The 22,601-nt window shown below is 40.1% G+C and overlaps 1 protein-coding gene and 1 long non-coding RNA gene across 3 annotated transcripts in view; one reads left to right on the forward strand and one right to left on the reverse strand.

Annotated features, from left to right (window-relative positions):
* Positions 1-526: 526 nt before the first annotated feature.
* On the forward strand, positions 527-13,822 carry LOC118913168 (uncharacterized). Its single transcript, XR_005025103.2, has 6 exons — positions 527-976; positions 2,093-2,262; positions 3,362-3,574; positions 4,023-4,109; positions 5,419-6,211; positions 12,961-13,822. It is a non-coding gene; the product is annotated as an uncharacterized LOC118913168 (long non-coding RNA).
* MAN2A1 (mannosidase alpha class 2A member 1) overlaps positions 9,389-22,601 on the reverse strand; it is a 170,410-nt gene continuing 157,197 nt past the window's right edge. For both annotated transcript variants that reach the window (XM_036886849.2, XM_057492745.1), the window contains exons 20-22: positions 21,732-21,926; positions 13,829-13,939; positions 9,389-12,199 (exon numbers count right to left, since the gene is read on the reverse strand). In XM_036886849.2, the coding sequence (XP_036742744.2) occupies positions 12,047-12,199; positions 13,829-13,939; positions 21,732-21,926 (459 nt within the window). In that variant the 3' untranslated portion in view covers positions 9,389-12,046. The remainder of the gene's footprint in view (positions 12,200-13,828; positions 13,940-21,731; positions 21,927-22,601) is intronic.

Raw genomic sequence — 22,601 nt, forward strand, 5'->3', positions numbered from 1 at the left:
TGTCTGGCCCAGAGCTGGATAAATAGCTCCAAAACTGTTGAATAAATTGATGAGTAACACATATATTGCAATTATTTACCACTGTATATTGTTCTGTTTTTCTTTTAACTTGGTTGATGGCATCTTCGGCCATATCATTTAAATTTTATAATCAAATCTGTTGATTTTTTTTCAGTTCTCAAGTTCATACCATGCATGAAAAGTACTTTTTCACTCTCAAATGATTAAAATATTCTCCTGTATTTTTTCTACTATATTTATAGTCTTAATTTTTGTGATTGAACCTTTCATCTGCAAATTATTTGTGTGTGTGTTTGAGGTAGTTATACAATTTTATTTTTCTCCAAAAAACACTATACTTTTTATTGAATGATAAATACCTCTTCACTACCAATGTGAAATGCAATCTTGATTATATACATATTCTATGTAGGATGGGTGTATATTTTATGTGTGTATATTTTAAAACAAATATATAAAGCAAATTTCTATTTTCTTCTTTAATTTTTTTTTTTTTTGCCTGTCTCATGCAAGGACATTTCCAGGTAAATATGTTGTCACCCTGTCAAGTCTTTGTTGAATGCAGTCATTCCGTAAAGAGCAAGGCAATGAGCTGCACATTGGATAAGGAAAAATTATCTTTTAGTCAGGCTTCCTTCATTAGTTCTCTGGCTTTAAGTTGCACAGCTTTGAAAGATCCATAATCATACCTGTCTGACCTGCTTCACAGAGTTATTGTGAGATGAGAGCATGCAAACTGTTCTGCATATTAAAAGTGTTCTAAAAATGAGAAGTTCCTGAAAAGTGAAAATTATTCATATTCTCTATTATTGACAAGCATTCAGAGATTTCATCTTGAGAAGAATTTACTCAAATTGATTGGAACTAGATGAGTAACATTCTGTGGTCAATGGCAGCAAGTCAGTGAAAACATCTCCCTGTTTTTATTGCAACTTGCCTTCCAAGCTACTAGTGGGTAAGTAATCCCGCAAAATGAATCAGATACAGACAGGGATCTTGTCTAGTTTTGTGCCTTTCTCATCCTGGCCCAGCACCATGTCTGTCACTAACCAGCATAATCCTGAAGCCCTTCATTCTCTGACAGGATTCCAGGGGAGTCTGGGGAAAGCGCCAGTGAGCTTTCTCCAAAAGGGCAGTGGATGGATTGGATAAATGTGTTTTGAGTACCATCATCGTTTCCTGAGGCTGCCTTAACAAATTACCACAAACGGAGTGGCTTAAAATAACAGAAATGTCTTCTCTCACAGCTCTGGATGCAGAAGTCTGAAACCAAGGGTCTGCAGGGCCACACTGCCTCTAGAGGATCCAGAGGAGAAGCCTTCCCTGACTCTCCAGCTTCTGGGAGAAGCCGGCCATCCTTGACTGGCAGCCTCATCACTCCAGTTTCTGCCTCTGTTCACACTGCTTCTTCTTCACTGTGTTTTCTATTCTTTCTCTTATAAGGATATTGGTCATTAGATTCAGGGCTTACCCAAATAATTCAGGAGGATCTCATCTCAAGGTCTTTAATTTAATTACATCTGCAAAGGCCTTTTCCCAAATGAAGTAACATTTTCAGGCTCCTGGGGTTAGACACAGACATTCCCTTACGGAAGCCAGAGTTCAACCCACCTCAAATGCCTCCTATGGTAAGAGGCGAATGAAAGGAGGCTCCGCACGTGCAGTACTTCATCAATTTGAGGCCACAGCTGACAGGAGCCAAATGCAAGTTCTTTTCCCAATGGTAGGCAGGGTGAGCTGACATTGTGATGTTCCTAGAAAATACATAATGCTTCTCTCAGATTCAAGCTTGACTGTGGTTGAATTCAATTCTTTGAATTTTTAAAAATACATTTAATTAACTGTTGCCTGTTCCCACTCCAAATCTTCATACTCTACATAGAGGAGTTGAGACAGGATCACCAAACTGACACGTTTCTTTCTTCAAAGTACCATGACGCATCATGAAACAAGCTGGCATTCCCGTCACCCGCCTTCTGATCAAATCCTCTTTGTGAAGGCAATAACTCAGGTTCTTCTCACAAGGCAGCCTGTACTTTTTCCTAAACAATCCTTTCCCTTCCTTTTTCAGAGCAAAACTACACCAGGACTTCTTTTTAAACACAGATGGCCAAAGGCTAAGATTTCTTCAGACCTAAAGTATTTCTTGTCTTAGTTCTTCCAGAAGAATCTCCTGTTCCACAGGTCCCCTGCCTGATCTGAAGCCCATGGTGTGTCAGAGCTGCTGGTGTTGATTCACAGGTTGAAGCTCAACAGTTTTCACATAATGCTTTCAGAATTTTTCATAAAACTGTTCAAATTCAGGCTTCAAACTCCCCAGAGAAAGCTTCAGGCTTAGGCTGTTTCAGGCAGGGAAACACTGGCATTCATGAAAATAAAACAAAGCAGAAGTAAGTTTTTGCATTAAGCAGGTAAGTCTATTCCCATCCCCAGACACCTATCCACCCAAAGTCACCGTAACCAAAACATGGAGAAATAGGACTTCCAAAGGATATTTGGCAAGGGCTGAGAGCATTGCCATGGAGAACCAGTAAAGATTCATTTTATTTCATCTGCTAAAATAGATTTTTTGCAAACCAGACAAAGTGTTTAGGAAACCTTATAATTTGGACTTGGCAGTGGCTTGAATTAGTAAATCAGTAAAAAGATTCCTTAGGAGGTGGAGTAACTTTTCCAAGATCCCATGGCTACTTTTTGACAGAACTGAGACTGGAATCCAGATTTCCAGGCTCCTGGTCTAGTGTGCTTTTGACTATTGCTGCCACATTTTCCCATTCTCTTTGATAATTAGAAATATTCCCTGAAGTGACAACTCTGAGAGGTCCACATCAAGTGGACTCCATAGTCAGATAGACGAGAAGTCTTTTTCTTCTAAAAGGCCATTAGTAAATATTTGCAGCTTTGTGAACCATATGGTCTCTGTCACTGCTACTCAACTTTGCCTTTGTAGCCATACAACAGCCAGAGAAAGTTTGTAAATGAGCGGTATCCCCATGATTCAATCACGCTCCATTTACAAAACAGACAGAGGGCTAACTTTGGCAGTGGGCTAACTTTTGTTTGTGGACTGTAGTTCTCAGGCCTCTAGGGAGACCAAGTTTGGAGTTCAATTTCATTAACTTTCACTTTTCTTTTCTTTAAAATGGGTATAACAATAGTACAACCTTCATAGTAGTTGTAAGGATTAAATGACATACAATATGTCATATGTTTACAGTGCTTGGCATTCAAAAAATGTTGCCAATTATTATTAACACTCTTTTACTTTTGGCAATGCCTAAAATCAAGAGAAACAAAGGAATCAACATTTAGAGATCTTTTATTTTCCCCTTGCGGCCAGACAAGCCTAAAATTCGCCCAGTGCCACAAGCCCCTGCTGCTTTACAAACACTATCAGGAAGCGGACTGTCACAATTACACAGCTGGCAATGTCAGACCCTGACCTCCCAGGGCCCTACATGCCTGGGACAGACAGTTTGCTTTCTATTTGGAACCCTGGCAGGTTCTGAACTCCTATAGCCTCCTGGCTCCATGACATCAGGTGCTCAAAGAGGTAGCTTTCTTTTTAAATGCTGAACAGCTTTCATTTTCATTATTTCTAGCAATTTCAATGAAGTGAGGTGCATAGTTTTAGAAAACAATCATTTTTTTCTGGTGCCACCCCATCCCTTGCATTTCCTTCTAATTTGAAAATCTGAACTCCAAGAAGCCCCACTTTTTCTGTACTTGTTGAAGCTGTAAGAACTGGGCTGCAACTTCGCTGAAACCTCACTCATCTCTCATCATGCCAAGAGGGTGGGATTCCAGCTAAGTTGCGCTAGTCTTTTTCCTTATGCAGTTTTTACTAAATTAATCAAACCTCATCATTAATACACTCCAGTGACACAGGCCCAAGAGATTGCATTATGATGAGGTTCTGCTACACTTTAAAATATTAAATTCTTTTAAAGCTAAAAGTATTTTAATAACTTATTTCTATAAATCTTTAACTTCTTACCTAGGTGACAAATATTCCTGGATTTATGGTTGGCAAATCCTACAGATAGTCCTGAAGTAGATTGACTGTGGACTAATGAAAGGAGCTAGCTGTAAGTTTTATAAAAACCTTTTCTTCACAATTTTGGCAATTATGTGTAGTTATATTGGTTTCCTGAAATCTTCATACATGCTTCTTTCTTCCTTTCACATTCCTAAATGTGTTTACAAGTCAGTAGTAATGTACACACTACCACATCCCCAGTTTCTTCTGTACAGTCCAAAGTCTAGATACAGATTATAGGGAGTCTAAATTCAACAAAACATTTCCACTCTAACTTCAACGATTTCCCATCACAAAACTTCCACCAGACATGAGAGCTCTTGTTTTTGTGCTGTTGGTGTCACACCACCCTCCTCTCCCACACCTAAACTTAAATTCTTTCGGACTCAGCTCCAATCTGCCCACCTCCTTGGCCTCCCTCCTCATCATTCCAGAGGCAAAGCCTCCTTCCTCTGCAGTCCGAGTACCTTTCATCTCTGCTGCCAACACCAGCGTGGCCCTCTTGCTCTCTGATCTTGAGGCACCTTAACTCCATGCAGGACTTGTCTCCCGGACTAGACAGGAGGACAAGATTATTAAAATAGTCCTCTCCCAGAGCCTAGCACAGATGCCTTGCACAAATGACAACTTCAGTTAATATTTATTGAAGGCTCAACATGAAACCTAAAAGATTGCCTTCAGGCACTATTAAAGGGATCCCCATAATTTCAATGAGGATGAATTTGTAGTTTTTACCAAAGAAAACAAGTTTTAACTTCAAAGTAACCTTATTAACTGCACTTAAAGGGTTCCTTTAGGAAGTCAAACAAATGAGTCAATTCATTTTTCTTGAAAACTCTTTTCTATATAGCCAGCCTGAAATGATCTAAATCCTGCACATGGCAAGGAAATCCATCCTTGTCTCATCTGCTCCAGGGGGAAGTTTTGGACCAAAACAGTGGCTTCCCCTTAGGTCAGGTCATGCTTTGAAAACCAACCAATGAGGACTCCATTCAGTTTAGCGAAGAGTCTCCCACATCCAGACCATAGAGACACATCTTGCCACTGGATTTGGGACCAGAAAATAAGCCCCAAGGCTAAGTTTGTGACTACAAAAATTGGAAAACTACACAGAGCACAGGAGCCAAGAACACTAAGCTCCATGTAAAGCCCTTAAAATATGCCCTTTTAAATATCACTGTTCCAATTTCCCTCCATCCCCTGTTTGGAGATTCAGAAATTCACTTTTAGTCCTTCAATGATATAAATGTATTTGGAAAAATCTTACTTAAAGATTTAGCTAACATACTTCAAAGAAGCTAGCCCCTACATACTGACTCCAATCTCAACCCCTTGGTTTTCTTCTCTTCTGCCTCCAGATTTTGCTTGACATTTGGAAGGCTCCTCTTGTTATAACACAGGAGCCAGCCCGGTTTCACACATGGACTGAAACACTCCACAAGACTATGTGCCAAGGGAACTCTGTAACCTTCAGGCATTTTGCTGGTACATGCATCATTGAATCACTGCCATTCTTAAAACCCTTCCTTTCACCTTGTATTTGAAAAAAAAAATCTCTATGCAATCTAATAAAGTGCAATGTTATTAAACATTTTGAGTGAAATGAGCAAGGTAGTGGGAGCAGTAGGGACAAAGTAAAATGTTGTGTCCCGAGAAATTGGCTTTACAACCAAGTCATTGTCATGCAAGTACTCAACACACCGATTCAACAAAGTATCTAAGCAAGAGGGTGTGATGCTGGGACATTCAATAAATGAATGAGAATCAGTTGATCACCAGGACACGTTGAGAAACATTTACAACCCCTGCTGTTCAAAGTGTAGGGATGCAATCCTGAATAAAAGCTAGGGTTCTTGTCCTCAGGAGAGCTTAAATTTCAGCGGGGAGGGCAAATCCACATAATTTCAAGTTTGGCTCTGTTACAAAGAAAAGAAAAGAATCAGGGTAATAAAATACACAGTGAGAGGGTGGAGGTGGTTACTATAAACCGGCTGGTCAAGGGAGTCTTCAGATGACACTCAAACCAAACTGGAATAACGAGGACGCTGCCAGGGGACGTCTGGGAGCACCGTCACAGAAGGGGAACAAGTGCAAAGCAGCCCAGAGGAATGCTCCCGGCTCGTTAAGAGACCCGTAACAACTTAGACAACAGTAAGAGGGAGCGTTCTGGAGACGAGGCTACTGAGGTCGGGGAAGGAGCTCTTAAACAACACACAACGCCCCTAAAGCTGAGGTAGGTGGAAGGACAAGGGATCAGTCAGGCCAGGTAGGGCTTCAAGGCCATGGCGAGAGTGTCAAGAAGTTTTTCGAATTTCACTTTTGGGCTCTGTGTGAAAAAATGGAAATTGAAAGAGACAGAACTGGAAATGTGCAGAGCTCTTGAGACAGGGGCCATGGATGTAGTCAGAGTAGGGCGAGAGCTTCCGGAGGGGGCAGGGCAGGATATCTGCAGTCAGAGCAAGGTAACTACATGCAAGGAAACCCGCCCTGCTAAAACTCTATGTTAAACATTGAGCTCTAGAATCATTCTTCAGTGAGATCAGTTAATGTTCCCCAGATAAAGAAGGGTAGCACATGTTTTATTATGCTAATCATTTGTAACCATGTGTAAGATTCACTTCAGCATGCTAAAAGGCCCAGGCCTCTGTGCTGTCTTTCCTCCTTCAGATCTGACAAGGTGATTTTGCAAACTGAGCAACTAACTTAGCATGCAGACCCAGCTGTAAACGGCATAGTAAAAGGCAGGAAGAATTCCATCTTAAAGATAAGATTGCATTTTAACACCCAGGAAGTTCAAGAGGCAAGATTCTTTAGCAAGTAGACAATACCTCAGCCTACCTTGGGGGCTGGGCAGGCAGCCTTTTGATATGTTCCCAGACCAAGGCACTGGTGTCCCAGAGAGAAATCAAGGCAGGAAATTCCTTACAGTGAAGTTAATTTTTAATATTCAGGGACCACTTAACAAGTCCCCACCCTTAAGTTTTTTCATGTTCTCGAAAAATCCTCAACTGCCTATAAAACCCCCTAGACAACGCACCACTACGGACTCTCTTGTCCCCTCCTGGCGTGAGCCGGGAGCTCTGTCCTTTCACTTTATCTCTAAATAAAAGCCTGTACCTGGCTCTCCTACCTTGACTGTTTGTGAAGCTCATTCTTCGGCTCTGCAAACAAGAACCCCAGCATCACTCTTACAAGGCAAAAACAGCAGTCCACATACAAGAAGGTGGCTGGAATTGGGTAACATGGGACAGATTTCATGGGATGCTTTCTGGTAGCAGAGATTGCAGGGTATAGGAGTTATGGTCAAGAGTTATTTAGAGAAGTTTGACAAGGAGACTGAGACCCTGTTCTTGAAAAATATTGTAGGCCAGTGCTTTACCGTGCATGTGAATCCTCTGGGGCTCTTGTTAAAATGTAATTATAATTCAGCAGGTCTGGGGTGGGGCCTGAGGATTGCACCCAGTAGCATGATTCCAGCATGATGTGACCTTCATTTATATTTCGTTGTATTTCCTACTAGTATCTTACCACACAATGTGCTCCAGACCAGCGCTAACACTGGGACCACATGTTGCTATTTAGATTTAATTAAACTAAGATGTTCAGTTCCTTAGTTGCACTAACCACATTTCAAATGTTCAAGAGCCACATGTGGCTAGTGGCCACCACACTGGACAGCACACGAGAAACTTGTCATTATCACAGAAAGTGTAATTGGACAGTGCTGCTCCAGACAGGGGACATTATTCCTGGCTCCCTAGGCTTGCTGTGACCATGTCTTTCCCCATTCTGGTCTTTGTATGGGGAACACACACATATTGTCTCTGTTAAAATCAAATGCTCTTTTAAGAACTATTTCAAATCCACCTCTTCTATGGAATCTTTCTTGAAACTACAACTTGGTATGCTGCTTCCTTTAAATCTTTACGTTGGGTTTTCCTCTGCAATATATTTCTACTGAATTTTGCCTGCCTAGTATTCAAAGTATCTTAGTATTCAACTCCCTTTTCTCTGGTTATAGAATCCCATTTTCTATGGAGGGTCTGGGGGAGAACTATTTCTCTCCTATTTTGTTCACAATTCATTCGAACCTAAGTCTATCCCTAGCCACAGTCATTAGCAGGAGTCAAACAACAGCCAGTGATGTCATTCCCAGGACATTCACTGAAAAATTAGATGGAAGTGCTTTATGTCCACTGGGTGACTAGGCCGGCTGAACCGCAAGTCTTGTCTGCTGGTAACCATCTTGCCATCAAATGTGCAGTCTTTGCCTGAGCATAAGAACAACTCAGAGGAAGGCAAATCCAGGAGCTAGATGACAGCATCTCATACTTGGCTATAGCTGTATTTGAAGTGCTATCCACCCTTGAATGTTATTACTGGGGACAATAAGTTCACTATTTCTGCTTATGCAGATGTATACTGGAGTCTTGCCCATTGCCTCTCTTCAGGCACCTGCCTGTTTTGATACATGGTGCACATGGCCCTTGGCAGTTCCCCCCCCCAACTCCCCTTGGAGCCACCCTTTCAACCGTTTAGTCACCGTCACCCCTGGTTGGTTTCATATCACAGGTTTGTAGGAGGCATGTGAATATGCCCACTTATATTAATTTTTCTTTACCAGTTTTAATATTCAAATTATTTTGATATGCTGATAATCAAATATGGGGCCAATTTTCATTATCTGTTGAACTTTTTATTAATATTTTATTATTTCACTAGGTTTCTACAGTTTGGCACAGACATATTATAAATTGATTAACCACTTTAGTGCATATTACCCTTTACTGCAAACAAATTCAAACTTCCTAGTTACCATGTTTGTATGGTTAACCCATATGTACCTCTGGGGTATTTGCCCTTCACCCTCCACTACCTCCTGGCTTTGAAGGAAAGCCCCAGAGCCACTGAGCCATGTGCCGAGTGCCTCCAGACCCCTCTTGCAGTCCACCTCGCCTTCTGTGTCAGCTTACATGGACCTTCTTTGCTTCACATCTGGGCTTACTCTCCTCCTCATCTTTGTCCTGGAATATATGGAATAGGACCATAATCTGCCCCTCCTAATTGGCTCAGCAGGCCCTAAATGCACCATGCTGCTGGGGGGGTTCCTAGACTCCAACTTCAAAGGTGACCCCAAACCCAGAAGAGAAACTCATCACCACCCTTGTCTGCAACTAACAGTTTCCTAACTAGAATTGGGCTGAAGAAGGAGTGATTCATTCATGAAGGCACAAAGAAAAGACCCTCACTGCTCCACCACACCCTTCAAAATATTTTCATGTATCCTGTTTACAAAATAGAATTTAAGAACTACTCTAGAGAACCATGCACATATAAGACTTATCTTTTATTAGAGATCTTATATTACATATTCCCAAAAAGATATAAAATCTTCCAAGAGAAAAATATCAAATCCTATTTGATTCCAAGGTAAGCAACATAATCAAAAAGAAAGCAGAGATTTTCTTCCAGACAAAGGAATGTGAAAACATTTCGGTACAAGTACAACAAAGACACGGAAGGTAATTACAATGTTTTACAACACATTTTACAACATTTCATTTTAATCAGTATTTGTAGAAAACAAGGATGCTGAGTTCTCAAACACTGCAGTTACAACCTCAAATTAAAATTAAAAAAAAAAAAGAGAAAGTAATGAACTAGTTGGTCAACTGAACATCTGCCATAATAAATGGAATAAAACCTAAGCATACAAATACACCACTGAGATCACAACTGAAGCGTACAGTTTGTAGCATGTGCCCGAGACACTAAATTATTTAATCAGCTCTTGACCACAACCTAAAGCAAAAGCATTCTCTCTTCATTTCCCTGATGATTTATTCTAAAAATAAAAAGCAGAAACTTGCTGGTTAAAGAGAATTTCTGCTTTATCTGTGAACAGCTGGTGGCCACACACACTGAATGAAGACCCCGACTGACACAGGACAGATCCATCTCCAACAACCAAAAGTGGCAAAACCACTGTTATTGCATCAAGATTTTTCATTTCAATTGATCAGAATATCCAGAATGATCAAGCATAGCCACTTAACCACAGAACACAGTGACCTCCCATAGGAAGGTTTTACATTGAGATGCAATGAAAATACTGATCTTATTCCTGGGATTTGCTTCTGATGACCCTAACATCTGCAGATGTCCACAAAAAGGAAGAGTGTTTTTTTCCTTTTTCAGTTGTTTATCACCCTGAAATGAGGAAGGAAACTTACAGTACATGTTTATTGCATGAAATTATTCCCTTGTAATATCTTTAGCAACACTGATACTGTTTCCTTAATTATTAAAGGCGAAAGAAGTTTATGAATTTAACATAACAATCTTAGGAGCTGCACCTTGATAAAAAAAATTCAGATGATAATCAGACTACACAGTGGAAGAGAAATTAGATTTTAATTCCTCTATAAAAAGGTTGGAATGACAGGTGCTAAATGGAAGTTTAAAGTTAGATGATACTAAATCTATTCGTTAACACAAAAGAGAACTTTCAAAGGTGTACATACTCAAAGAATCTTTTCTAGGTTCAAACTAAATGTAGCTAGTTCTAAATGTTGCTAATGTTGCTTTTGTTTTTATGTCAAGTTAACAGTGATCCCAAATAAATTTTATCCAGAGTATGATAATGGCACATGGGCTTAGAACTTCACTTTGAGGTTAACACAGAAAAAGTCTGGAATTCAACTGAATACACACATTCTTTAGTAAAATAAATCATGATGAGCTTCTTACAAGTGGGCTCAAGACAGGCTCTACTTTAAAGCATTCTCTCTTCAGTATGGTTAAGTCCTGTGAAATGGAAACACTATGTGGATTCTGCACATTACAGAATCTTTGCTTCAAAATGCAGTCTTCCTGGCAGCAGCATATTTTAATTATCAGTATTTTTCTTCCTTGTTTTGTTTTATGACATCTCAGTACATTCAAATAGTTAAAATGTTTAGCGTTAACATCACCACAAGTTTAATGAAACAGATCAGAATGTGGCCAGCATTGTCAGGCAAAAATTATACAATTTATGTGTCATAGAAACTGCCTACCCCCTCCCGATCCCCCTGCAACCTCTCCCTCCCCCACACAGTAATATGGACACCAAGATTTAACAAGACTTATAAAAAAATAAGGCACATTCATCTTGATATGGTATTTTTAAAATAGAAAACCCCTTCTCAGAACATCTGTATTCAAATGAGCTGTGTAAAAAGACACCTTGTGGTACCGAAAATAGGTGATGGTACCTATGGAATTGCTGCTTCCAATAAAATACCTATGGAATTTTAGTGATGATGGAATAAATTGCACCCATCCCACATTGTCAAGTAATGAAAATATGCCTCTTTTTCTTCTACTGAATGATTCAAAATCTGGTGTTTCTGGAAATACTTAGAAAGGGTGAGAAGGAGTGGTTAAGTGGTACATTAGAAAAAGGTGTGAAAATCAACTATGTATAATAGCATAAGGACGGATAGATTGCACTTTTCCACACATTTCAACACACAACATTTTTCTAGTATGTATGAATGATTGCAACCATTTTGGCCATTAGCTACTTACTACCCACTAGCCTTTTATTCTGTTTTGGTAAAAATGCATACTTTTATAAAACTAACGAAGGATCAAGCAACATGAATATTTATAACAATCTCTTCTCAACCCCCAACAAAGATAGAGTTAGTTATGAGCATTTAACCTGAGATACAATCTGTTGAGAGTTTGTCTTTAGACATTTCTTCTTTCGTTGCATCAATTCATACTGATGGTGGTAGTTCATGAAGGGAACTTAAAAAAAAAACAACAACTGGTTTATAGCATGGCTTTTTTTTTTCTTACTATACTGGTTAAAAAAAAAAATCACAGATTCATGTTTTCACAGTAGCCAGAAGCGAAAGTAATGTGCTTCTTTATTGCACGTCAAACCAAGAAGTGTGTAAAAGCCAATGCTTCCCAATCCAGACTTGAAAGCCAGGTTCACCTCAATTGGATTCGGAATGTGCTGATTTCCATGGGACTCAAGTTGATCTCACTTATATTTCGGGCGTCTGGAGGTGAGTGCAGCAAGGATAATGATGAAGGTATCAGACTTGTAACAGCAAATGTGTTAAAAAGTTTCTGTACCAATATCTAAAAAGTAAATGATAAACAATTGCATATTTAGATCAACTCTGAAGAAAGATTAGTGGCACATCTGTATATTCAGTGAAAAATAGTACCGAGAAACAGTGAAAACAGCTATGTTTGAGATTCCCTTCTAACAAAAAAATGTGGGAAGGGGAGATTAAATATGCCCGTGCATATTAGTCAACACTAAATCTATTAGTGTATATATCTATCCCTGGAGGAGACACAGGAAACGGGTACTGAGGAGGGGACGATGCACGTGTTCTGCATTCTTTCTCTGCAATGCTTGTGAACTATCCCATGCAGGGACCACTTCTCCAGTAAAAGAAAGGACATCTATGCACCAACAAGCTTTAAAAATATCCAAATCCTCTTTCAGTCAACACCTTCTTCTAATAGTGGTTTTCTTCCTGTTGTGAAAGAGCTGAGAGGACCACCACAAGGCCGGCTCGCCGTGTCAGTGTGTCCTGTTTATAGCGGAGGAGGCCACTCAGAAAATACTACTCTAATCCTGGCAGGTATCCTAATAAGTCTCTCTGGATCATATAACCCCTCTAAGGCTCAATGCCTTAATGTAAGAGTACAGGTGCTCACAACTAAGTAAACTCAGATCATCAGTGATAAGGGAGAGAACAAGTATAATGAAAATGTAAGAACAGCAGAGCTGTGTTAGAACCAACTCCATGCAGGTGAGGTAAAAGAAATGTAGAAGCCTATCTAGCTAAGTAGATGTAGGCCCCTATCATATTTTCTTTTCTCTTCAGATCCCATGAACATGCTAACCTGCAGGGTTGAAACCAGATCCCTTGAGACTGCTCTGCAGTGTGTCTCTGAGGCTTTGGAGAAGAGCGGGGTTGGCCGAACTGCCCACTGGGACAGACAGGACTGAGCGCTAGAACCAGCCCGACTGCCTTCTCTGAACTGCAGCCTGTTCAGAGCCAGAGAAGACTGGGAGTTCGTTTCCTTCCCGGAAGAGGACTGCAGGTTTGAGCATGACCAACTTGAGGAAGGACGAAAAACGGGCAGCCAGCAAGCAGAGGTCAGTTTGAGGATCTGTTCGGCCTGCACAGTGTGGACTCATATGCAAATCTGGCTTAATCGGAAAATCTAGATTTTCATTTTTCCCTCGGGAAAACAACTGAGTAGCAATAAATCCCGCTGGCTTGGGGCTGTGGGTCAATGACCACATGGGCCACCACTGTCTCACTGCTTCCATCATTATTCCCCCCGACCCAAGCCCCTCTGGGTGTTATAAAACTTGCCTTGGCCCCTGCAGGACTCGGGTCTGCTGTCGGGAAACTAGCTCATCCATGAGCCTGTCTGAGAGAGGAGGGTGGATGAGGGGGAAGGCAGGAAGATGCTCTGTAGGTTGCAAATGGAAGGTTTAAGAATGGATGAGAACAGTGTCTTCAAGTGCACCTATACTCTGGCTTTGCATATTGATGCCCACATGGACAGGAGGCTCGGGGTGAGCACGTGATTTCTTAAGATGAGGGATTTGAACTAATTTGCAGCTGAAAGGAATGAGTGTGAAGAGGCAGTGCAACATTACCTTGTTGTCAGAATTGCTTGCAGAAAGTAAGGATTTCAAAGCACACTAACTTGACAAGCAAAGGAAACCTTCTGGCTCACCTTTCCCTGGGTAGTGGTGCAAAGCAACCCCGTGTCTCTGCTAGAGAAGCGGCAATCAAACCCCCTCCTGTGGAGGATCAAGGCTGCCTCCTCGGAATGCCTGCCGTCCACCTGTAAATGAGCAGAACACAAACACGCCAGGGAGCCGTTAAAGCAAATACTGGCACTACTGCACGATCCACTGTCTGGAAGTCAGCATCCTCAGACTATAAATTCTCATTTTACTTGCCAGTGAAGCCAGGCAAATTCATTTCCCCTCAAGTTCCATGTTCACTACACACATACACCTGCTACCCCTCCCCCACCCCTGAGGCATCAGGTGATATGTTCTAAGGTTCCTTGTTAAGATACCTCATGCCTCAGTTTCCTCCAGTCCTTGAGGACTTGGGTTTCTTTGGTCCACATATTACATACTGTTTTATCAAACTTTCTTCAAATAAAGCTTTCCTTCATATTTATTTATTTTTAATATATGCATCAGTTGAATAAAGCATACAGGAACTTAGTCCTTATCTGGTCACTGAATGATGGATCATCCATCTTAAACCTGAAACGTGCTTCTTTATTGAATACTAATTTTTGCTAATTGCATTAACATTTTTAATCATAATGCATTGGTTCATTATTTTTCTATAAGAGACATTTAAGTGGAAATTAGTTATGCTTATCACTTGCTAGGCCAGCCACATTTATTAGCTTGATGTATCATTTAAATTCACATTACAGAAGCTTTTCTTGTGCAGGAAAAAGGAAAAATACTAAACATGGCAAGTCAGCTACAGGGATCAGCATATACTTTCTTACAGTAAAATTTTTTGCATCCATGTACATAAGGATGCCATGAATAGTTCAGCTCTTTGAGTATTTGAAATTACAACTATCTTAATCAATTTAACATGTCCTAAAGTGGGAAGATTTTATGGTAACAAGCAAAATAAATTTAAAATCCTTGGAAAAATTAAGAAATGGAGTTAAAGGAGGGTCAAGGAGTTCAGCACTGGCACTGTGATGAAATGATCTTTTTGTTCTCTTCTGTGACCATAGATACGAACGTGCCCAAGGTCTTGATCATCCTCACTAGGAGTTAAGACTTTCTGATGTGCTACAAAAAACATCCTTCCTGAAGGGCCACCAGCATTCTCACCACTGATTTGATTTTAATGTGCCTCAACAATTTAAAGCTGTCCTCACCTCAAATTCTTGGCTGGAATAACCTGTTTCCTGACATTTCTCACGGGTATTTTGCAGTGGTACTGCTAACATTTTGTTTGCAGGGAGAGACAAAAAGTCATTTAAGGAATCTTGAGTCATCACAGGACCACATGATAAACACAGCAAGCTTAAGTCATATGATAAAGATTTCTAATGAAATTCAATAAATTTCACAGTTCCAAATAGCACAAAAAGAGCACAGAATAAACTCCCTCATTTATTATATACATAAGATCTCCAGATTAACAAAAGGAATAACATGGCTATCACATGCCAACTGTGGAACTTTGGAATAGTCATTTATTCTTCCCAAGTATCAGTTTTCTCATCTACAAATGGAGCTGAGGCATGTCTGCTTCCTTCAAGAAGTGACAGTGGAGGTCAACCCAAAGAAAACACTACATAAGGTAGCTTAGCTTCTAGGAGAGAAGGTACTTGTGCAGAAGCTGTAGAAATGAGTGATCAGAACCTCGGCTGGGAGTTAGCCTTACATCTGGATTGTAGCTCGGCAATTTTTAGCAAAACTGGGTTTTCCTTTATCACGAAATAGAGATGAAATGAAATGGAGTAATAAGGACTTAGTCTGATGTCTGGAGCATAGGAAGTCCTCAGTATATGTTAGCTATTAACTTCTTACTCATGAATTTCCATTACTAACATCATAACTTTGTAGCTAAGGCATTAGGGAACCTCCAAATTACGTGTCTACAATTCTACATCAAACTCATAAAATCTCAATTTAGATTCACAGATTAGATGGTCTGTTAATGAGACTCTTTTAAAAGTACTTAATCACTATTAACCTAAAGCACTTGGTCATTTTAACGCACTAGATCACCCTTACAAAACCACTTGGTAGCAGGCTTTCCTAAAATTCCCCTGACACATTTGCTCTTGGAATAATGGATATGTAAGGCCTTCAGTGGCCTGAAAGCACCAAAACAAGTGGGGAGGGGAACACCCTTGGAACCCTGCCACTGAATTACACAACAGACTTAAATGATAACAGAAGTTGATATTAAACTCAAAAATTTTCATTGATGGAAAAAAGTTACACTTTCTCTAAAAGTGTAAACTGCATCACTTTTGTTAGGACTAGAACACCAACCAAAATAGCAATCATCTTGTCCAAGTTTTTAAAAATCAAATATTCATGAAAGTATCAATTTTCAAGCAAAAATACCTGAGGCAAAGCAGCAGTTTTTCAGTTTCAAAGTCTGTCTAGTCATTTTATTTCCAAGAAAACTGTTTTTCAAAGTAGGGAAACTGTGAATTTAACTTGAATATGCATGCAAGAAAACAGATAGTTTCAAGTTGTCACACTGTATGCTCCAGGAGAGTCAGCAGATTTTGAAAGAACTCTTTTTATATTCATTAATGCATTAGTAATAAATGCCTGGACCTCAGAAAAGAAGGGGAGGGTTTGGGGAAGAAAATTTACAAGTTTTGAAATTCTGCCAAGCACTGTGCTAGGTGAGTTCCAAATAGAGTGTCTTCATATTATGTGGGCTTCAAATTAAGTTCTGATCACAAATGGAGCAGAATACCTGCAGGAAAGCTCAGGTGTTCCAAAGTCACACGGAAAATCCATTGCAGAATGCATCTCAGGGGCTAACCAACATGCAGCTCCCAGCCTAAGCAGGGCCTGTGAGGCTTCTCGGGCAGTGGGGTGGAGCATGGGGGAAGATCTGGCCTGCAGAACGAAGCCATCGGGCTTAGAGAGAGCTGGATCTGAGGCCGGTTTGGTTCCACCATGAACCAGTTACATGACTTTGAGTATATCACTTTAAATTCTGAAAATTCAGGGAACTAGGTTAGAGCTGTGAAGGGCCCCTTTGAGGACTTGAAGCCAACCACAGTGACAAGAGGAGTAACTGCCGTTAACGCTTCGCACCCTGTGCAGAATGCTTTTCATGGATGAACTCATTCCACCTCACAGCCACCTTTGCAACAGTTGAAGGGATACACACATTTGTGTGACTCTATTTAAATGTACAGGAACATCCTTACCACAAAGCATTGTCTTGCATACTCAAATAACAATGATCACCAATGACCCAAAGTTAGCCTTTCATGATCTTTCCCACCAATGGTCGGTGTCCTTCTAGGGGTGTCCTATTACTGCTGAGTAGACAAGAGAAACATAGGCAGTGTATTCCCCAGCATTTACGGCACTATAATTCTGCTTTTGTTTACATGCAAGAGCAGAATAAGATCCTGGGTAGGGATCAGTAGTCAGACATGCTAGGTGTGCCTTTGTACCACCATTTACTGACTGTGTGACCCGAGAAAGTTACCCACCATCTCTGGGCCAGCTAGTTTCCTATTCTATAAGATGGGGGACGAAAACTGCCTGCCTTCACGGTATTATTGTGAGAGTTGAGTGAGGCTCATGTAAAGCACTTAGCTTAATGCCTGGCAGGCAGATAGACAATTAGGTATGCTGTCATTGATAATTCCTCAGATTTTCCCAAAAGTTTATAAGGAATGCAAGTCAAAGTGACATCATTACTTTCGCAATAAATTTCAACCATGTACAATTTACAAGGGAAGTGCTGACATTTTCACTTCATTATTGGTCATAATGACAGTTGAGAATCTTTATTTGATAAGTGCTCAGGGCTGACCACATACCAGAGTGTCCTAAATGCTTTACAAACATCAGCTCACTTAATTCCCAGGACATCTCTAAGGCGGAGACTGTGACCATTGCCATGGCACCAGTGAGGAAAGTGGGACTCAGAGAATCAAGTGATTTGCTCTAAGTCACGTGGCCTGCAGAGGGGTTGCACTCAACCCCAGGCCGTCTGACTTCAAAATCTGTGCTTTTAACAGCTTCATTCTCCTGGCTTTGCTCTGGCTATGAACCGGCACTTAGAGATACCTGGTAGGAGGGGAAAGAGGAGGACTACTTTGACATAATATAACAAAAGGCTATACACTAAAGATCATCATCTGATTTGAGGCTGGAAAAAGGGAGTTTTGAATCAATGGTTCCAGCAGAGCTAAAACCATGATTTATCCAAACACATATCAATTCAGAAAGTAAGGCTTAGAAATTGTAATTTCTATCCATTCACAACTTGTCCACCCATCCATCCATCCCATTTTAAACAGGATTAAAGGGCACTCTGAAAATTATATATGCGTATGGCAGTCTCCCCTAAGAAAAGGAACAGGTAAATGTCCCTCTGGTGAAGAGGATGAGAACTCAGATGTGAGAGCTGTGCTGTTCCTGTCTTATACCCACAGAAACTGATCTCATTAATAACGTGAGGGTCACAAATCAGTAAACTTCTGGGAAGTATAGACAACATTATGTGTGTACACTTTTCTGAGGAAGAGAGGAGCCATAACTTTGACCCAATTCTCCAAGATGAGTGTGTTCCCACCCTCCTCAGAGAATGTCTAAAGTGTATGGAGACTAAGGCATGGCTAAATCTGGTGGGAAAATTTCTCCAACCTGCTCGGATTCCTTGAGAATGCCTCACAAAACCCTCACCCCTTAGTGCAGTAAGGCAACTGGAGAGGTTAGCAAATTGCACACTGTGTTACAGTCCAGGGATAGGAAATAACCAGTAGAAATGTATTTTCCAGGGCATTCATTAAAATGTCCAATACAGTCATTCTGCTTTGATCAAAAAGATAACAGAAAGAAAGGGGAAGGTGAATGGTTGTTCTTAGGTATGTACAACAAAGATTTTTTTCCACAATCTTCACCTTTCCTGAAGCTAAGGAAATTAATAAAGTACCAATCAATTTTTATGAGAAAGGCAAAATAAAGCAAAAACCTTAAACTGCCTCATATAAGAAAAGAAGGAGGTGGTATAAACAAGTGTATAGAGAAAGTCTTATTCAATAAATGTGCTGATGTTGTAATGAAATAGTTGAAATGAAATAGTATTTGCAAGAAAGTTATGCACAAATGAAAATAAATTCCATAGAGAATGAAGAGTTAAATCTAATATATAGAGGTAGATATAGAATACACATATGTAAATAAATTAAATAAAAACATATCTTAACATAAAAGCAGTGGAAATAATCTGGGGGGAAAAAGTTGAACTACATATCATTATTTCAAAACATCAAGGCAGAATGGTTCCATGAAGCTTAGTGGGACGGCTGAATCCAGTCCCTCCTTGTCCCTGGCATGTCAGCACTGTAGGCTGATCTATCATTCTAGCCTCCAGAACCCTGACCCATGACCTGTCCTTCTCTGAGATTCTCCCCAAATCCCCTCTACCAAGATTCCCTTCTCCCTTAATCAATACCCCTTCCTGAAGCCATCCTTTTCCCATTTAATGGACTTGCATGGTGCTCCTGTTCCCCAATTTCCAAACCCCACTGAAGCTTCTTTTTACTATCTCAGGCTCTTCATAGTACAGGAAAAGAGGTGATACAGAGAAGGCTGACAGTGAGATTCCTAGCCTGGGCAGGGTTTCAAGAGACATTTATTCCCTTCTTCATCTGACTACAGATATGTGAAATTGAATTAATTTTTTCCAAAAGCATATGTAAAAGTAGAAAAACAAGGTATGCTTAATGAAAACATAAACTCATCTACCAATATAGAACTCCTGAAAAACTGGACTTTGAGGAACAGATTTAGCAACTCTTAAAAAGTTGAATACTACCCTCCGAGGCCATGTACAGTTCTCAGATTCAGTAGACGTGGATGTGGGTCCTGATTCTGCCATTTACTGTTGGGTAACTCTTACTTTCCCAGTTTGGTAAATTGATGTAACTGTAATTTCTAGAATCATGAGCAGACCTTTAAAAAATTACTAAGCTAATTCCTAGGCTCTCCACCCTAGACCACACAATCAGAATCTCAGAGATGGGGAAATTTGTAAAAGTTTCTATTTTAAAATGTGCCCAGTGTGATCTGATGCAGTGAACTCTTTGAGTATGGCTGTTGGAAATGCTGAACCACCTCCGTGGGTCAGCACACTTCCAGCCCCACACCTTTCTCACTGTTGTTTGAGCCCATCACCCCTTTCTCCATGAGGAGTCAGAGACATGAGCTGAGGTCTGGAACTGAAGAACCTGCAGACAGTGCCCTGGGCAAGCAGGAGAGCCCTCCAACAAGCTACTGATGGAGGAAAGCAAGTAGAAGAAATGTGCCCTTGCAGTCAAGGTGGTCCTCAGTCCATTTCTCATGCTAATACAGAGGTGATGGTTAGGAAAATGCTTATTTGGATACAGGCAACCATAGACTTATGTTCCTACTTGGAACCCAACCTCTATGTTGACATTATTTGAATGGGGAAAAAACAGTGCAATCTCCAAATGAACAACTCATATAGTATGCTGGGGGCTACCAGCACACAAAACCAGGAACGCAATCCAAAGTGTTTAGTTCTGATTTCTGGATTTATTCATTGAGTCATTACTGTCTTTCTTTCAGTATAACCATGGAATTACACTTGACACCTTTTAATCAATTACCTACATCAGCTTACTTCAATGATTATTTTTCTATTACCAGAGGTTAGAGGACAGAGAGCAATTCTTTAAAGAAGAGATTTTGAACAGCAGATCAATTTCCTTGGATTACTAAGGTGCTTTTAAACAACTGTTAGAAAATATGTGCTAAGAGTCAAAGACATAGAAACTGGCACCAATTGATATAATAATGCAAAACAGCCCCAAATATTCAGTTCTGATCATGTGCCAGCATGGTAGTTACTATTAAGCATTAACATCTCGGTCTTTATCTTCCTGGTCAAATTGTTAAACTGCTTTCTATTCCCTCTGCTAAAACCCCAGTGTGCACCTGAGATGGCATGTACTGTAAGCACCATCAGGATAACAATGTATATTTACACAGAACTTCTGTTTTCAAAGGGCTTTCCCAGCAATATTTCATTGGTGTCTCACAAGAGACTCAAAGCAGGCATATCTGACATCAACCCCATTGTTTCAAGGGGAGCTGCATCAACAGTCACTCAGCCACAGGTAGTGGAAGGTGGTCCACCTGTCCAAAGGTGAGAAGAGCAATGCGAAGCCAGCGGGCCAAGTGACTGGAGGCTAGACTGTAGAGGGCCTGAATGCTCAAGGGGCTGAAACAATTTGGTAGGAAATGGATTTTTAATCTGGGAAGTGATTAGATTTGTATGACAGGAAGACAGCAGGAAGAATGAAAGGGGCAAAGAACCACAGAAAAGAGGTGGTATTAGAAAAAGTGCCAGTCTTGGATTGTAGAGGATAAACCCTACACTCACTGACTCTAGTCAGCTGGAGCTACTTCCAGAAAACCCTTTCAAACAACCTTGGGATGGAGTCACGTAGAAGTGAGGCTAAGATAAGGAACAGTGGTTGCTATGCTCCCCAGAAGCCCTTGTTGATGTCCTCTACCATCTCCGCCTGGAGGTGGCAATCTGAGGCCCAGTGTTTCGTGGTTTTTCCACCTACAGATATGTGACCTCAGACCAGCTTTAGCTTCCCAGTACATAAAGAAATGATCCTCCCTGACCTGCTCACTACACACAACTTTTCTGAGAATAAAATAAATTAGTAAGGGATATGCTGTAAACTACACAGCAATAGTCAATTTAAATGTATAATGATTTTGCCAAAAGGTGAAGTTCTCTTAATCATTCCTCAAAACATAGTAAATCTTACATTAATTTTTTCTTCTCACTCCCTTCTATCAAGTATATTACAAAAAGTAATTTTGGGGATATACCTTTGATTGTATTGTCCTCAGATTAACCAGATGAATGTCACAAGGCAGAGATGACAGTAATGGAGAGAATTCACCCAGCAGCTGAAGGGTGGGTGTGGGGATCTTTTCTGTCATTGAAAAGACTGGATGATTCAAGAAAGAAGAAGTTATGTGGCTAAGGAGGGAAGGATAACTGATCGGTTTCTTTTCTTCTTCCTATCAAGAAAAAAAAAAATGCTTAAGAGTTATATTTGCAGTTCTTATGATATTAGTTGAATTGCTTGACAGAATTCAAATAAAAAAGAAACATAAAAATATATAAGTACTTTGGGATATTGTATCTTATAAATAACAGTATTAGAAAATGCATAGATTAGCAAGTTCAGTTCTAAGCAATCCAAGAAAATGAACAGAGTCCTAAATTAAATATTCATATGTTTAGAAATATCTCTTTTCCATTACTTTAATACTGAAAGTCATGACAACATTTTCCACAAACCTTTCAGGACAAGGTATACATTTGTATGGAAACACTTCCTCAACCTACTACAAAACTCTTAAAGTACAGAGGTTGGGTTGTTCACATATCTTACACATCATCAAATGTTATCTCTTTTCCTTCAAGTTTTCTTGCTCTCCTGGTTTCATTTATACACTTAACTGAAATTAAGTTATGTATTGATCCAACCTATGTTCTATGTTACCCAATGATAGGATTAAAAAAAACCTCTCAGAATAAATATGGTTTTTAAAAAACACAAGTGAAATATGTAGATAATCTATTTTCTTTAAGTTTTATAAATAATTCTGAGTTGCTTCACTCTAGTTTACTCCAAAAACAGGAACTGTTATGTATGTTACAGAATAGTTATCACGCATTTACACTTATTC

Source organism: Manis pentadactyla, chromosome 2 (genome assembly GCF_030020395.1).
Source record: "Manis pentadactyla isolate mManPen7 chromosome 2, mManPen7.hap1, whole genome shotgun sequence".
NCBI classification, from domain to species: Eukaryota; Metazoa; Chordata; class Mammalia; order Pholidota; family Manidae; genus Manis; species Manis pentadactyla.